The sequence below is a fragment of the Perca fluviatilis genome, chromosome 3, assembly GCF_010015445.1.
Source record: "Perca fluviatilis chromosome 3, GENO_Pfluv_1.0, whole genome shotgun sequence".
Lineage (NCBI taxonomy): Eukaryota > Metazoa > Chordata > Actinopteri > Perciformes > Percidae > Perca > Perca fluviatilis.
Genome location: NC_053114.1, coordinates 35,076,921 through 35,095,310, shown reverse-complemented (window position 1 = coordinate 35,095,310; position 18,390 = coordinate 35,076,921). Strand labels below are relative to the sequence as shown.

The window sequence follows — 18,390 nt, the reverse complement described above, 5'->3', positions numbered from 1 at the left end:
GACTACAGCTACCAAAAGGCCCAGGGTTTGGCAGTATACCTGGTTGAAAAAGTTACGGACACAAACCGCACCCAAACTAAAATCACAGAGATCTTCTGCCCAGGTGTGAAACAAGTGTGTGAAACAATTTCGTGCAGGGAGTATCTGTGTCTCATAATATAATATATTTTCTAACATCTGTGTTTCTAGATTACATTAACATATTACAGCTGTGTAAGCAAAAGGAGATACAGCACAACATACATGCAAATGGCTGCAGCTGCAAACTGTACATGAATCTGAGTGAATGCAAATGTTGGCCGTTGAGTGTGCTTTTAAATACGTCTCAGTGTGCGTGTAGCTGCAAGTGATTCTACTTGTGTATGGCTGTACCTTCCTCTCTTGCTGGATGTGAATTAATGAGCATGAGCTGGACTGCTTGGTTTGTGATAAAGCATCTGTGTCCTGCAGCCTGGTCTGGTAAAGCTCACCTGGACTCTGAGTCCTGCCGTCATCTCCCATCTCCCTCCCCGACACTGCCCCTAGCCCACGGAGAAGACACTCTCTAACCTTTCAAACATCCACAGTGGGCTGCCTGATTCCCCGTGACATGCCATGCTCACTCCCTCACAGCATTAGCATAGCTGCGCAACACCTTACGTTGGGCTAGGATGCTGCAGTTTGGGGATATTTATCTGGTGTTTTTCTGCACCGTGGCTGAAGCAGGAGTCCCGTCACATCTCATTGTTTCTTTTTCACCCTCTGAACTGAGGCTGGTTATGTTGGTGGGGGACACAATACACAATAAAACAGCATTCGAGGGCCAGAAGATGTTTGTGTATATGTACAGATGCAAATCCACAAATGAACTAATCTTTGGTTTAATAAGCCTAAAGTAACACAGGCATAGTCTACTTTTCAACAAAAACATAGTCATTACTGGCATTAATTATTATTATTAGAGAACGCATCTGATTATGGCAACACATACCCACAATGGAAGCTGATAAAGTTGCTATTGTAAGTATTGCTTTGACCAGTAAATGATAAATTTTGATCGTGTTCCACCCTGTTTGGATGATGCACCCAACAATGTCTCACAACATATTGTGTTGTATCACATCATACATTTTATCAAAACACAGCATTGTATCGTCCTATTCTATCCAACCTGTCATATTATATAAGACTACTCTATATTTCATCATATCCCCCATTCTGTCACTCAGTCAACTGCTGTAGTGCCTCGATCTTCAGCTGATGCTGCTCCAGAATAAGAGCTGCAGGGGTGTTAACTGGGCCTTTGCTGCTGCCAGGCTCTTTAACTGACTCCCTTAGTCAGGGTGGCCATTTGGCAGCACTATAGCACAGCCATGTCTGAGCTCTGAGAGGGGAAAAAAAAGTGAAAGAGATGGGAAATGGGAGGAGTGTTAGTTCCCTGACCCAGGATTTCACAAGACTACAGATTCAGAGTGCACCGTTTGCAGAAAAAAAAAAACGGTCAGAGATTGAGTAAAGCCAAAAAGATGACACAGGAGATTGCAAACTGCAGTCAACTTACTCTCCCTTCTTACTCCTCACTCCCATCTCCGACTCTGTTTCACTTTCCTTTTTTACCCCCACTCACAGAGCTGCTACAAGCCACTCACTCAGAGGCAAAGTTAGCCATCTTAGAGGTGCAATCAAAGGCAGCCTTGATAACACCTCTGACTGGCATGTAGGGCCACCACAAGGTTACTGAGCTCTGATCCAACCAAGGGAGATGCGCAGTCTGCACTGGCAACACATCAATTACTGCAGGCAACAAAGGATGAACTATAACAACACAATAACCTGCTCTGTCTGGGCACTGAGAGGGCAGCGGAGATGCTGTTCGGATAAGTGTTTCAATACTGAACTATAAGGAGAGAAAGAGGGAAGTGGAGGCAGGGTGGATGATGCATGTTTTCTTTCTGGGCCCAGAGCAGCGTTCAGAGAGCGGGCTTGGCAGCGATCCATGTGTCCCTTGGTGTTAGTACTGCAGTCACATTACATTTCCCCTATCCACTGGATCGCTGTGTGCCCAGCCGACGCTCCCATCCAGGACATGTCATGTCCACTTTAGACTTTAGGCTCTCTGGCTCGAGCTAATCCAACAGCTAACAAACTGAAACAGACTGCTGAGTATATAATTGTGTAAATAATTCAGGTCGTCGATGAATGAAAGAGTTGCGGTACATGAGATTGCTGGGATGTTGATGAGCATGTACGCATGCCATTTGCTGTACTGTAAACCAGAGCCTGCTGACGCTGAGTGTGTTTGACTAAAAAGAAAGCTCCTCGACGACTGGACGGCTGCTGCTCTACATTCACATGCTCACACATCCAGATGCGCGGTAGAGAGTCAAAAGCTAGCAATCCACGTGGAGCAAGCCCCCGTGTTCTGCACATAATATACAAAAAAAATACTTATTGCTTTTGACTTCCTGCTTGCTGATACTGACAGCCGCACTGAGATCCACATGTGCAACATACTCCCTGTTATTGATCCTGCACCAATTAATTTCATGAATGACTAACTCCTGTTCAGTAACAAACTCCCAGTGGCTCTAGGCTTACCCCCCTCCACCCCCCTAGAGGAGTGGCACTGCCAGGAATAGTCACAGGATAATGGAGTCAAAAGCCTTGTGCCTATAATGCGCAAGAGGGGGAAAATAATTACACATCCAAGGCTTAAGATTAAAGCGAGCAGGCCAGTTTCTGTTTAAAAAAACAGCGCATTTGCACTTTTGTGGGTTACACTACTCATGTTTACTTAAGGAAAAAAAAAAGGTCAAATATCGATGCATTCACTTTAATGCATTAAGATTTCTTTGAGTGGCAAAATGTCCAAGCTGTCAAACAAACTGTGCCATTAACACAAAGCTTGTGGTAGAAACAAGTCTATGAGCTCTCTTTGAATCTGAATTCTAACTTGCCAAGGAGGGACCGAAGGAAGGGAACATTTGGGAAAACATTTTAGACAACATGGCCCTGGAGAGTGCTGGGGCCATGTTGTCTGAAATGTTGATTAGTTTTGGCATGTGTAGAGATAGATTGCCTGCCATCTTTTCATTATTTCTCTGGAACCCCCTGGAGAGAGGGCATAGAGATGGACTTGAGCAGGCAAGGCGTAATTAAACTTCCACAGGCAGGTCATGTGCTGTTAAACGCTTTGCCACTATTTCTCATTACTTAACAGTGTAGTCTAAATGATACGCTGTCACTGGGCAAATTAATTGGTATTTGGTGAGGGCAGTATGGCAGCATTGTCTCCTACATGTGTCATAGACTCTGTGGTACTATGAGAGAGATACGCATTATCTGACCCTGATTAAGAACATAACACGAGTTAAGTACATAACAACTCTGGGTTATTGCATAAGTCTAAAGCATTCATATAGTATGTAATTTCACAGCTTTCTGAACCCTTTGACCTTTGAATGCATATTTCTTAATGTGTGCTAAAGCAAGTACTGTTTTCTTAATTTGAATTTGCCCTACATTAAAGAGACAGCTCATGATGTGAATTAGGGCAAAAGCACTGCATAAACCATGAAGCAGAATTTTAAGATTATTACATTACATTTTAACCACTTTATGCTCACGACAAGCTAATGTCAGAGCCAGAATAGAATTATCCGAATGCCTCACAAATAAAAATTAAAATCCCAAGCCAACCTCTTAAGGTACCAAAGGACAGCACTATTAATATTAAAACAGAGCAGATTTAAGCTCCACAGAAAGATGTGCGGGTATGTGACCTTTGAGTTTGTGATTCTGGTGCAGCGCCAGCTCGTCTTACCTCCAAAGTACGAGCCATCTGACAGCTTGGTCTCTTTATTGCCTTTGGTTAGTACGCTGACAACCCCGTGCTGTATGAAGTACATTTTTTGGCCGATGGTACCCTCCCTGATGATATAATCCCCAGGCTGGAACACCTCAAACTTCAGCTTGGTGAGCATGGAGGTGACAAAGTTGGGGTCCGCGTTGGCAAACAGAGGCATGGACGCCACCAGCTTTCGACAGTTAAAGTTGACGATTTCCTGCAAAAGCACACAGAGAAAGCAGTTACCAAGAACAGCAGCAAAGAGCTGGCGTTTTAGAAAAGGCATTGGCCTGTCACAATTTCAGACACGAGGGATATTAAAGTAACAACAGCAAAATGTCAGCTGTGCAGACATTTTTTTTCTGAGCTCCTCTCAGTTTTACTCTTGCTGGGATTTGGCCTTAAGAAAAGAACTGAACTGAACTGAACTGAACTGAGGGGAATGTCACGCAGTACACAAGCTTTTGAATGCATCTCAGGTGCAGAAGATCCCCAGACAGGAACACTCATCCCACCTCTCGGAGCGGCTCGTTCAGCTCTCCCAGGATGCTCTCCTCATCGAACATCTTGCCCTGGAATCGGTGCTCGTAGTAGTCGTGGATTCTCTGCCTCATATCTGCTGGCAGCTTGTGGAAGGACATGTACTGCTCCACCTGTTTGTACTGCAGGGACACAGAGACACACAACAATCAGGTTACTCAAAGGCCATAGTGCTGTAGCACGGATACACAGCCACAGGGAGCAGCTGGCACTGAGGTCAGACACACAAGGAAATGAAGACGGATACATACAGGCCATCCGGGCTTTTGCAGGTTAATCCTAACAACAATATAGCACTTTTCCAGTCTTTGAACATGCCTCTTACAATTTGTCTGTCTCTCAAAAGACAGAAAGCAATCTGACATAATGTACTAACACCATATTGGTTGAAAGCACATTAAATATTATTTGAACTATCATAACTTCCCTAAATTTATTGGAATAATTGAGAGAGGTGTGATCATTGTCAAGTGTTTACTAATGCTGGTAATACACTAGAGCTTGTAAAGCATTCATGCACAATATGTACTGTAGGTGTCACATCCATATGTGCAATTAGTATAAAAAAAAAAGACAACAGCCATGCAGCTCCTCAACAACGCATACACCACCAAACACTTTTATTTATTTTCTGTATGTTTAACAGCGAAGACTGTGTGTCTGCATCTTCCAGTCATGTTGCTTGTTAAAAATAAAAGCATTCAAATGTGTTAGATGGCCTTTCATTGATGCTATAGTATAGTATAGTATAGCAGAGATGCAGATCAAAGCACATTGAGAGCACCTAATAACAGGTAGATTCTTTGACCCTCAGTAAAAGCAAAAGAAGAAGACAAAAGAAAGAAATTAACCATTCAGAGGGCGACATTGGAGGTGCTCTTTGATCACCATTTCTATGCTGCAAACAGCCTTACCACTCAACGACATGGCTGACATCAGATGTCGCCCTCTTTGTTATCACACTCTACTACCCTAGTCACCCCTAATCTTGCAGGATATCATCAAAAGGCCAATCTTTTGGAAATATGGCAAAGTAAATAATGGCAGCTGTCTCATGCAATTCAAAGTTGTTTTTTTTTGTGAAAGCAGGAAACCTGTCAGGCTCCCTGAAAACCAAGAGGTGCGAGTAGAGTTGGAAAGAAACACGAGTATTATAATCCAGTGTTATAAAACATGCAGGGCAGGCAGACTAAACTACTGTATAACCACTTTGAAATGGGTCTGATCAGATGCCAAAAACCCACTGACACCCTGCTGTGTGTTTGTAAGCCTCTACAATGCTTAGTTGTGCAATGTGCCCTTTTTTTCTCCCCTCTTTGCCAAATGCAGATGGATTTTAGTTGTGTTTGACCAGAGCCTTTCGAGTCCCTCACAGACAAAGAAAACAGTCTGGAGTCAGTCTGTGCATTTAGATGATACAGCTCCCTCAACTGTGACCAGTTGGCTTTGAACTATTGTATGCCCCAGCTTGTAATCGTGATTTGTAAGGCATTGTTAGCTGCACAAAGACAATGAGAAAACACTACAAGTTATACATATATCTGGAAATGCAATTGTATAATTTGTGCATACTGTATAAAAAAAAAGGTGCACAACAAGAAATGCTGCATATAAGGCAGATTAGTTTAACTATCATACTGTATGTCTAGTCTTGCTTTGTAATGCCACTGTAATATAATCGTGTGAGAGAAAACTCAGATTTGACAGATAGTCTAGCTAGCTGTCTCAATTTACCATGCAGAGATCTGAGGAGCAGTTAACCATAGTCCTCATACATCCACCGGAGTTTAAAATTCCAACACAAAGAAAGCGGAAGGTAACGGACATCGGCGAAAATACATGCAGCAGGGGGAATTTCCTGCGGCACCGGAGCAATCCTGGAAGTGGAACGTCAAGGATATAGACTACTGTATGTCTAATGCTAAGAAGTTGCTCATATGATAAAGGCTCCTTAAAATATATGCTCACCTCTTAGGAAAGTGAAATATTTGACATTTATGTGTCGATGCTGTGTAAAGTTAAATACTTGCAGAAGCAAGAATAAGTTGTGGAAAGAAGCTTTTACATATCCGTTCTCTCTGCGTCTGTGGAGTTCTGTCATGGGGTAAGGGTTTGAGGCTTTATCCCCACAATCCATTTGGCATAAAATTGAGCATTTACTGATCTGATGATGAAATAGAATCCTTGCACCAAAACGTTTTGCTCCTCTACTTCAAAAGACAGAAAGCTCTAGAAAACAATCGCCGACATCTCCAGCTGCAGTCCCATTGGCTGCAGAGTATTGCAGTGAAGATGGCTTGTCTGCGAGTGATGCCAGGGTGAAGATGACAGGTTTAACCCACATTCTGCATTTTGTTTAATGTCTTTATGTCTCCTGCATTAGACATGCCACAGCATGGCGCCCTGTTTCAAAGGCGTGGAATATCATCTCCTTCAGAATGTCTGTCAACCCTTTTTTTTTTTTTTTATACATTCATAAAAAACAACCATTTATCCTCAGCTTTGTGGCATGTTCCGAATTGATTCTCCCAGCATGAAAGGTCATCAGTCAAGTGAACAAATGCAAGATAATGTCTTATTGCTTTTATATTGTGATGAGTAGAACTGTACTACATGCAGTAACTCAGTGTCTCAGTCAAAGGCATTTCATATTTACATATTTAGCTGACAGGGATGTAAAGACACCGGCCATAGAGGGGTGGGGGTGCTGATTGGGCTGATAACACCCCCTGTGATGAGAAATTATCTTATTGCTGCACAGCCGCCATCGCACTACCACCAGGAAGATCCCTGCTCCCCTGCTCTACTTGGCTAAATCAAATCATAGTCAGCATTAAGGAGGTAATCATTCCACCATCAGCTGCACTCTGAAAACCAGGGGGTTCAGGAAGCAGGGGGGCAGTTCAAAATGTTGGAGTAGCTGATGAGAACCAGAGGATTGATTCTTTCTTTCTTACTTGCTTTACTTAGATATTTTGGGGAATCCGCAACGTCACTAGATTAAAAGATGCATACATCTGGCATAACTGAGAATGGTATCGATTCTTCTCATCTAACTTTGGGCAAGGCAGCAAATAAATCGAAGTAGAGTTTGACAATCTTCCATCTAGTTTTTATTGGTTCTAAAACTGCAATGTTTAGCTTTTGATGATGAATTTTTGTGATATTCAAAATTTCTAGCATAATAAAAGGCAATGACACAATGAAATCCTGCATTATTCAACATTTTCTGTTCTTCAAATGAGACAACTATTGAAGTCAAAGTTGTCTTCTACAGTTTTTCTCCATTTTTGTACTGTATCTACCTTACTGTAACTTAGTCTTATACGTATGCTACAGTAGAGTTTTTTGTGTACGGCGTGTGTGTATGTTAGCTACCAGCCTTGGCAATATAACAGTAGTTGCATACTCTTCATGCTATTTCATTTCACAAATCCTTTTCTCCCTTTCTTAGTTTTGATCACTCTTTACATGGCCATTATTTGTTCTGTTTCCCATTCATACTTTTCTTTTTCTCTCTACCCTTTTATCACACTATTAATTTTTTCCCTTATTCCCTTTTCTCTCATGCAGCTATCCAAGCAGATGCAATTTTTTTACCAAATAAAATATGAATAATTAATTTCCCAACCGAGATGTCAGCCACTTAATTGTACTTTCTAAACATTTATTTTTCTCCAATGTTATCTGTCTCCTACTCCATAACCTTGCATTGCATGGTCAAAAGGTATGGGTCATACAGTAAGGCTAACTGAAATCTTAAATATTTGCACCCAGAGAACATTGGGCCTCATTCACCAACCGTTCTTACGAAGAAATGTGTTCTTAAACCCTTCTTACGCACATTTTACGAAGATTCTGGCATTCACTAATGTTTTCTTAACTTGGATTTGTTCTTAGCTACACTTAACACTGAAAAGCACTCTTACGCACATTTGAGTGATGACAATTTGCTCCAAATGATTGCTTACTGCGTTTTATTTAATTCTACAGTCGTTTACAATGATAGAATTGTACTGTAATGTATTTCTGATCATTTGTTGAAAAAAAGAATCATATTATGCAAAAAAACCACTAACACTGCAATTTACATCAGCAATTAAACTGATTAAATCCTGCGTTATTTGGTGATTGATTTCTATTTTTATGGCCAAAATGCAGTGGTAGAATGTAACAAAGTACAAATTCTTCGTAACTGTACTTAAGTACATTTTTCACGTATCTGTACTTAAGTAGACTCAATAGTGCATAGCCTACTTTTGACTTTTACTTTGTTACATTTTGCAGCAATTATCTATACTTTCTACTCCACTACATTTCTACAATGTTCCGTTACATTTTCTGATCAGTTTCCCCCTGCCAAAACGTCTTCCTGACCGTCACACGTTTGTCTCACCAGTGAAGTTTTGTTGCCGTAGATATATATGGGGCACCGCCGATCCAAGCCGCTGACCCTCGGTAATACAGCCTCCGGTAAAAGTGAAAATGAAAATGTTTGTTTTTTATTATTCCCGTTTTTAAATCATAGTTGCATCTCTACAGCGTCGTTTACTTCTCCACCAGGCTGCGTAAGATGCGTTCATATCTTATTTATTTGGCTGGACCCCTTCACATCTCCCCATTTGCGCTGCTTGACATACTGTATTTGCTTACTTGCATGGTTAAAGAAAATAAAATACATCCATGAATAAAACCAACGGCATTCCGATTCTAACAACACATTTCCATTTTATGCTGGTTAGGATAGGAACTTCTTATAAAAGCCAGGCCTTGTTTGCCAGGCCTTGGTAGTGGACAACTTTTACTTTTACTAAAGTAAATATGTCTTTGGTTATTTGTACTTTTATTTAAGTACTGAGATTCAGTAAGTCCTCCACCGCAGCTCCGACCATCTCTAACGCAGTCTCCCAGGAGGTGCACAGGAAGTGTCATGTCCTTACATGGGAATTTTCGGGGCGTTTTCTTATGCTAACTAGGAATAACTGGCACGCGCTTTCAGTTACGAAGACGTGGGATTCATCAATCCTAAGAACACAGGTGCGAACAATTCTGCTGTTTAAGAACACGTCATGAATCCGACGTAGACTTCTCTTAGAAACTTTCTTAAGAACATATTTAAAGGGGTGATAGAATGATTATATAGGGTATTTTACACTGTTCCTTAAGGTCTCCTAATGGGGTATGTAACATTGGTTGGGCTGAAAATTGCCCGCATGCTATTTTATTAGGCCCTTAACTACCCTGTGAATAGGGCTCTATTTGGAACAAGAGCTTTTCTTCCAAATATGGTATGCTAATGAATATTCAGAATGAGCTACGCGCTGATTGGTTTGAGCAAACTACATAGAAACACATGGGAGACTAGGCAGCAGGCCTCATATTTCAGACACTGCAAAGTTATACATTGTTTGTCGGGCTATTTCGTTATTAAATTCACTTCTGAGACTTTTTCAAGCGAGAAATCAACTATATAAAGCTCAAATATGGGCCGTTTTACGAAAATTGATGGCTAATTGCAAATTTGGTAAGACTGTGTGTCGGAGTTCAGCCGCTGGTGCTGCCTCGCCGCCCGCCCGGTGCTGCCTCGCCGCCTCGCCGCCCGACCTGCCTTCCTTCACAGACCCCGGCCTGCTATGAGGTACTTGGAGCTCCGTCACGGCTGGCAGCCCACTGCAGGGACTACCAACACCGCTGCCCTGACAGAGCTCCAGGGCCTTCAACTCCCCTCTTCCTGCTAGCTAAATGGCCCGTTATGTGAGAGTAAGAGCGCGGTCAGCGAGCTTGTTACACCAGCAATCTCTTACCACATGTTACACACATGTCACGCCACTTATACAACATCTAACTAAATGTCTTATAAAGCTAACAACGGTGTCCGATTTCAAGTTAATTAATATTTGTGTTTTGTTAGCTGCGACTGTCCCTTCAATCCTAGCTATGTGTAGCTACAAACCACGGATAGTTAGCTTCCTTTTCGCCTTAATTCGAGTATATTTACAGTTTGAACTTCGTCATGCCACTTACACAACATCTAACTAAATGTTTTATAAATCTAACAACGGTGTCCGATTTCAAGTTAATATTTGTGAAGACTAGCTAGGTGTTTCGTTAGCTGCGACTGTCCCTTCAATCCTAGCTACAAATCACGGATAGTTAGCTTCCTTTTCACCTTAATTCGAGTATATTCACAGTTTGAATTTCGTCACGCCACTTACACAACATCTAACTAAATGTCTTATAAACCTAACAAAGGTGTCCGATTTCAAGTTAATTAATATTTGTGAAGACTAGGTGTTTCGTTAGCTGTTACTGTCCCTTCAATCCTAACTACAAATCACAGATAGTTAGCTTCCTTTTCGGCGTAATTCGAGTATATTTACAGTTTGAATTTCGTCACGCCACGTATACAACATCTAACTAAATGTCTTATAAAGCTAACAACTGTGTCAGATTTCAAGTTAATGAATTTTTGTGAATTCCAGAGGAATTCTAAGAGGAGGCTAGCTAGCTAGCTCTCATTGATAGAGCTCCATCCAGCCGCAGGCTCCATCAATGAGACTCACGGACAAGCGGCGTTTATTTCCCCAATCGTTTGTTTAAATAACTCAACACATTATAATTACACACATTAAAAGAGTAACTGGAACCTGTGGTAAGAGAATGCTGGCGTAACAAGCTCGCTGACCACGCTTTCACTCACATACACAGGGCATTTAGCTAGCAGGAAGAGGGGAGTTGGAGGCCCTGGAGCTCTGTCAGAGCAGCGGCGTTTCGTAGTCCATTAGCCCAAAACGGTGACTTTGCGCGGGTATGGAGTGCTGTGGGTTGCCAGCCGTGACTGAGCTCCATCTACCTCACAGCAGGCCGGGGTCTGTGAAGGAAGGCAGGCCAGGCGGCGAGGCAGCTACACAGGCAGCACCAGCCTCTGAACTCTGACACACAGTCGGACAAAATTTGCAATTAGACATCAATTTTCGTAAAACGGCCCATATTTGACCTCTACATAGTTGATTTCTCGCATAAAAAAGTCTCAGAAGTGTATTTAATGGTAAAATAGCATTTGAACAATGTATAAAATTTCTGAGATCTGCACGACCTAGATTCAGAAGACTAACTGATCTCAGGTCAGTTGTGTAGCCTATGCAAATGTTGGGGCGTGACAAAGAGAAAGACTAGAGCCAAATGAGGAGGAGCCGCAATAGTTGACATCAACTATGGGACTCGTTGAGATTCGCCCGTTTTCAGAGGCAGTTTCAAATAGTGAGATTTGTAGAGAAAAGAGGTGTCAATGGGATTTAGAGGTTCTATGTATGTCATAGTTACCCACTAAACTGTCATTATTCAACTATGACAAGGTAAAATCAGTTTTGCATTCTATCACCCCTTTAAGAGAAATCTTAGGAAGATATTGGTGAATGAGGCCCATTGTTTACATTATACCTGCTTAACATCAGCATTTTAACACTGTCATTGTGATCTTAGCATTTAGTTAAAAGCACCTTTGTGCCTAGACACAGCCTCACAGAGCTGCTAGCATGGCTGGTGACTCTTGTTTTCATTGCATAAAGTCTGCAATAAAAGCTTCTTCAGTACGGCATAAATGCACTAAACGCTTATCTAGTGGCCTCGGGACACCTCTTAATTTACACCACTAGAATAATCACGAGTGGGAATGCATCAGCAATGCATCTGTAGGCTAACCAAGTCTGCTAAGTCACCTTCTTAGTTGCTAATGGGGGTAAGTATGTATCATGTATTGATCATTTAGAGCTGGATTAATAGGGATGTAATTAGGCCATAGTTAGTTAAGAGAGTGTAATTGATTAATGGTCACTATGGTGCATCGTAGCCTACTTAAGCAAGGAAATTAGCTTGCTCTTCTCAAACACCACTGCATATCTAATTAGATGCTTTACGAGGAATGACGATCTTGACGTGAACATTGCACATGCTGCAGAAACCATACATTTACTGTGCTATTAAATATACAGTATATTGACATTGGTTGCACTTATTTGAATTTGGTTATAGTATTATATTACTTCTGGGGCATGTGAACAGTCCTGGACTCAGCAGTAAAAGTTGTGAGGCAGACAGGGAGGAAAAGGGAATGTAACAGGGTTCAGATTAATGCCATCAGTCAGATCCAGACTAATGAGAATGACTCTTACTGTAAGGCAGAATCAGACTTAAGCTCCTCAACATGTTGACAGTATGGGAAAATCACGACTTTACCTTTACAAGGCACTACAAAGTTATTGCTATTGTTGGAGGAACCCTACATCTTTTTTTTTTTACTGACAACACAGACATGACTGAGTGAATATTTAGCCTAAATGAGGAAAACACTAACATTGGATGTTTTACTAGTTCCCTGACAGCATTAATCCATGTCTCTCGCTCTTGGAAAGAAAGGGACGACTCTATAAGTGCAAATATAATCCTCTGATGATTATTTACTGTATTTCCAAAGGTCTTGATTGGGGGATTGAAGTCTGGGAACAAAAGATTTCTAGAGCCTCTTCACCCACAAATAATCAGCTTTGGGACTCTTATTAACTATTTCCCAAAGAGCCATGTTTAATTGCCATGTGTTAATTAAAGACTTAGAGAGGAGGGGCTGCAGCACCCCATTGCCATTTTCTTTCTAAAGCCATTTAGGACTGGCATGCCACAACAAGCTACCAATATTCAAGTCCCTCCTGCGCATCCCGGATTTCATCCCTAACTACCAACTACAAACAGAACATCACTCAGTTATGCCATGCTGAATTATGTTTAGAATATACCTTTGAAAACCTGAGAGGAGAAATGCTCAAAGGGATCAAAGAGCTTCTATAAAGTAAGTAAGGCAACATGGATCACAAGTGACCTACAAATTAATGAGATTATCTCTTTTGTTTGGTGTCCCCATCCCCATCTCTGTATACATTTCCACTGTAGAGGGCCATAGTGACAGATGAGCAGCGGCTTACGGAGAGCTGGAGTGGCAGGCATACCCTGTATGCATAGTCACTTGTGCAGCCATCTTGTGGCCCCAATCTGGAGAGATGTAATTCTCTTTGTGTGATAATGGTTCTCAACATGCCCAAGACAAGAGGGAGGAATCCTTGAGGGAATTTGGCAGATGCTTAACCCATTTCAGCTCACAACGTTTTAGACTGTAGTGCAAAAACTGCTCACTGTATAATACAGTAGTTCAATGTGGGGTAAAGAGACCCCAAAAGATTATTAAATACTACTATTACTGGGGTGTTATAATACTAAAGGAGTCTATACTACAGTAAAATACAAAAAAATGACAGCACTGTACTACATCCTCCTGTAAAAACAGTTACCGTATATAAAATGAAGGTTGGTACAGCAAACTATTGACGTAAAGAAAATTACAGAAACAAAAGCAAAGCAAATGACTGTTGTACCTCGCAGCTCTAGTCTTCTGTCATATTTTACTAATAGATATCCAATGCTGAAACAATTTATAGAATAACCGTTTAGTTCATTTGACATTCGGCTAATTGTTTAAGTCATTTGTCAAGCAACAAATGTCAAACAATAAATGCTTTCAGATTTTCAAATGATGGTACTTGCTGCTTTTTCTGTTTAACATTGTAAATTGTTGCCACACAACAGTCAATGTGACTATTTCATGTCGGGACATTTTTCACTATTTGCCCATTTTATTTATGATCTTTTAATTTGAAAAAGAATTGACAAAACAATCAATATTCAAAATCAAAATTTTCCATGTCAGAGTACCACTTAGTACAATTTAATTCAAATCAACTAACAGGGAGGGAGTAAAGACTTCAAATAAACATACTTCAGCAGCGTGTGTCACTACTTGAAAGTGACTACTCTGTACCTCCAGGACATGGATGTCACTGAGAAGAAAAGCTTACACCATGTCCAGCTCTCTCTCCAACCTCTCTCTTTTCCATTCAGATCTAATATGGACCCAACCTAACCCATGCAGTCAGATACATCTGCAACAAATTGAGCTGCAAACAGGTAGAAAATGCACACACTTTAATATTCTGCACCCACAGGCTCTGTTTACACATAACCAAAGACTGGCATATATTTTTAGCAGAGTGACAATTAATCTAATGAAGCTATCGTTCTTCTCAGTGAGCCACACTTCAACAGCTAGTCTTTAGTGTGATTGTTGGGCTCTCTACTCTGTGTAACTGTTAACAGGCAGCCTGATTCCTATTTAAGAGCTATATTAAGTCTGCTTGCTAGCTTCTGACAGCCCGGGCATTTAACACATGGTGCCATATTGTATTAGAATTCTATTCAGAAAAGATTATACCGAGGCTTTGTGATGATAATTTTCACCATATTTGAGGGCAGAGCTTCTTTTCTTTATCTCCCTATTTCCTATTTCTCGTCTGTAATCTTCTGAGATTCTTTCATAGACTGATTTTTCATCATCACAGTCCCCCAGAGGGGTTTCACTCATTTGTTTACCATCTAAATGTAACCGTTACCTAGACATCACCTCTGCATGCCAACTGGACAGATGGCCTCGCATCTCGGCCCACACATACTCACATACTCTTTTTACAGCTCATTTACAGTGGATGAATGCAGAGCTTGTCACATCAAAACCAGCATGAGGCATTTTAATGTGGCAATGTTGCTGCACAGCTCAATATGTATCTGCTTTTTCAGTTCTTTCACTAACTGACAGTAGTCAGAATCAGAATCAGTATCTACTACTGTGACAGTAGTGGGTGTGAATTGTTCGGTGTCTACCTACTACCTGGCTTGGGTCAAATGCAATACATAACGAAACAATAATAAAGCTAATAGCTAATGTTCATTTTTACTGGGGGTGTATGCAAATCATTCAGTTTTTTAGTGCTGCTGACAGCGTCTTTGGAATATCAACATGGGCATATTTGGCTTCCGAACACAAAAAACCCCTCCAAACTTTAAACTACAGAGAGCCATTTTAGCTTGCCAACAGAAAAGAAACTGGTGGCTTTTCCAGCATTTACTAAAGAGTCAAAATGTCTAATTATTCATATTTCACAGTCTGTAATCTGCAACATGAGCGATGTGTGTGTTGAGTCAGCACGCCAAATGAAGTATTAACAGTGTCTCTAAACACCGCAATGTTGTTTTGGAACCATGGTGGTGGGACCAAGATGAAAAATACATTTTATGGCAGAGCTTTACTAATGATAGTTAAAAGTGTTTTTTTTCCTCTTTATTTTTTATGACATACTAAAAACACAAACAACCACTTTGTGCAACCCTGTATCATATACTATCTTACAAATACACGCTGGTTTTTGATGAGAATTAAAGCTTCTCGGTGTCCTTGTACTTTGAGTACCCACTCTGAGACTAAGCTTGTGAGTTCAATAACACTCATAAAAGTGCCCTGACAGGAGAGCACAGATTAATATAAATGCATATACTACTATTTAAAGTACGCACCATACATTATGCAAATAAAGAGATTTATTTTCTTTGAACAGGTTTTCTATTTGATATTTCAAAGCAGTGGACTTTTTAAATAAATATATTTGCTGTGGATTGCATCACTGTTTGTTATCATCATGTATTTTAAAATTACCTAATTTCTGTCTTATTGCCATCCTTACATTGTGCACGGTTTATTAAAGGCCCATTAGGCCCACCTGCAAAGTACAAATGCCCTTCCATCACATCTTAGCCTCGTTGATTTAAGAGATGTGACTCTTTAAGATTGTAACACAGAGCCGCCGCACCGTACTTCAAATGAGACAGCATAGAATCACTCAGTCTGACAGACAGGTGTGTATAATAACTTGGTGTATGATGGCTCCTGTGGTGGTGAGTGTCTCAGTTAGCAGATTTCTCTCCAGGTTGAGTCCCAGCAGACAGGAACAGCTGTCCCTGTCATGGCAGCCCAATGGCCATCTGAAAGCAGCCACCTGTGTTCTCAAAACTCCAGGGATTGACCAATGGATTGTCCACTTCTTGAGTGCGTGGATTATGGTATTAGTCTAACACGGAAAAGCAGAGTGAAATCTCCGGGAAGCAGATACCATTGTCACACAACCGTTGCGAGGCCCGATGACAAAAAGGTTTATGTCTTTGAAGGAACTAACCCCGATAAGCAAGAAGGAGGGGGGGGGGGTATAGTACAGTGGAGTAGAAATAACTACTATCTGGCTCCCACAGCCAGATGAGCAGTGACCCACAGAGTGCCTTATCACTGAGGCATATGGAAAGATAAATGAGAGAATTTGCTCTCTTAAAAATTAATTGCAGTGTGTAGTAATAACCTTTCTGAAGACAGGCACCGTGGGAAGCTGTGGGAGCACAGGGGAGCCTTTTTACCTGGCTGGGGGATTCTTAAGGGGCCTTAGGGGATGATCCCAGAAACAGCAGCAAATGGCTTTGGTACCACATGCTGACTGGTGCTGAAACAGGCCAGCTGTTCAGTCTACTTGGCAGGAAGATATCTCTAAAGCAGAGCAGCAGACGAGTGGAGAGTGCTGAGCGGGGAGATGGTTTGCTCCCCTTTCATTAAACAGCTACTCAGTCCTGCAGCATTAGTCATGTACCTACACGCATGTTTTACTTTTTAGATTGTTCAACTTTTTAGCTGGTGAGAATCTGGCGGAAAAATAGTCTCTTTGTTACTCACCCCAAGATAAGTCAGGTGTTATTTTATCCAGTGCCCTTTTTCTTCTTTTGAAGATGTAGCAACACACACCCATTACTTCAGCTAATCTGTTCCTCTGCTTGTCTGCCTGGTTCTTCTACTTTGCCCTTTTTCACTCTCCCACTTTAATTCAGGCGGGGTCTCTGGAGCCTCTGCCTCCATTCCCTGCAGGTCATTCTCTCCCGTCTCCTCCTCGCCACAGACAGTGGGCAATGTGGCAGCCTCGAAGCTTAGCTCATTATCGCCCACACACGGCCCACAGAGGGCATGGCACCGTGGAACACGGCTCGGCCTTCACAGCCAGCTGTCAGGGCTTTCCTTTCCCTGAACTGGGGAGGCTGGGGTTCCTGTCTCTGTGCGGATAGTTCCGCCGCAAAAACCCATTCAGCCAAAGAAAAAAAAGTCGGCAACCATGCATCTCCAAATGCCTTCTTCCTTCCAGAATTTGGTTAAGAGGACTCTGATGATGATTGTTTTCCCTTTTTGGGAAGAGTTATGATGGAACTGCAACATCTAGATGTGATTGTGGGTTTAGTGGCTGCAAAAACATTAAGGGAATTCAATTTTGGGGTGAACTGCTGCATTAAACAACAAAATAACACCAAGCCTTAAAGTGAGGAAGAGCCTTACCACCACTGTCCTCTCGAAACAAAAAAATCAAAGCAACACAGCGGTCAGCAACAAGTCATCTTCACTCACCTTCTCCTGGTACTGCCGTCGAGATGAGTCAAGGGATTGGATTAGCGCGGTGGCGTGGCCCACAAACATGGCGTAGCAGGTAGCGCCCACAATCATGCTGAGGATGGTCAGCCACACGTCTGTCATGCCCACCGGGGGGTACATGCCATACCCAATACACAGCATGTGGCTCATAGCTTTGAAAAGTGCGTAGGAGTACTGCTGTCCCCATGTGTCATTCTGGATGAAACAGAGGAGATGGGGTTAGTCAGGGTGAGTATACTGGAACACTTTATCGTTCTATCTTGTTCTCTCTCTCTCTCTCTCTCTCTATCTCTCATATGGATGTTGATGGCACATTAAAGGTCAATGAGCACCCTGACAGCTCACACAAATACAGGCACACATCCAATTACTTAAGACAAAACTAATGGCAGACGTCCACTTCAGACAGCCTGGGTTCAATACAGAGCAGCTGGCAGGGCAAAACATTTTTTTCAATATGCAAACATTTGGAGCAAGCAGACATTTGGGCAAGAGCCTAAAACAGAGCCCTGAGAATGGGCGGATGGCGCGTGAGACACTAAAGGCTTGCATGACGGAAAGTAGGTCAGCTATTTAGAACATTTCTCTGTGAGTTTTCTCATTTGTAGATAAATTGCCCCTTTTCCTTTAGATC

General features: G+C 41.7%; 1 protein-coding gene across 2 annotated transcripts in view; it reads right to left on the bottom strand.

Moving 5' to 3' along the window:
* Positions 1 to 18,390, bottom strand: part of LOC120556283 (potassium/sodium hyperpolarization-activated cyclic nucleotide-gated channel 4-like) — a 92,335-nt gene that overhangs the window by 17,768 nt on the left and 56,177 nt on the right. For both annotated transcript variants that reach the window (XM_039795765.1, XM_039795764.1), the window contains 3 exons: positions 17,733 to 17,951; positions 4,342 to 4,488; positions 3,803 to 4,043 (listed from right to left, as the gene is read on the bottom strand). In XM_039795765.1, coding sequence (XP_039651699.1) covers positions 3,803 to 4,043; positions 4,342 to 4,488; positions 17,733 to 17,951 — 607 coding nt within the window. The remainder of the gene's footprint in view (positions 1 to 3,802; positions 4,044 to 4,341; positions 4,489 to 17,732; positions 17,952 to 18,390) is intronic.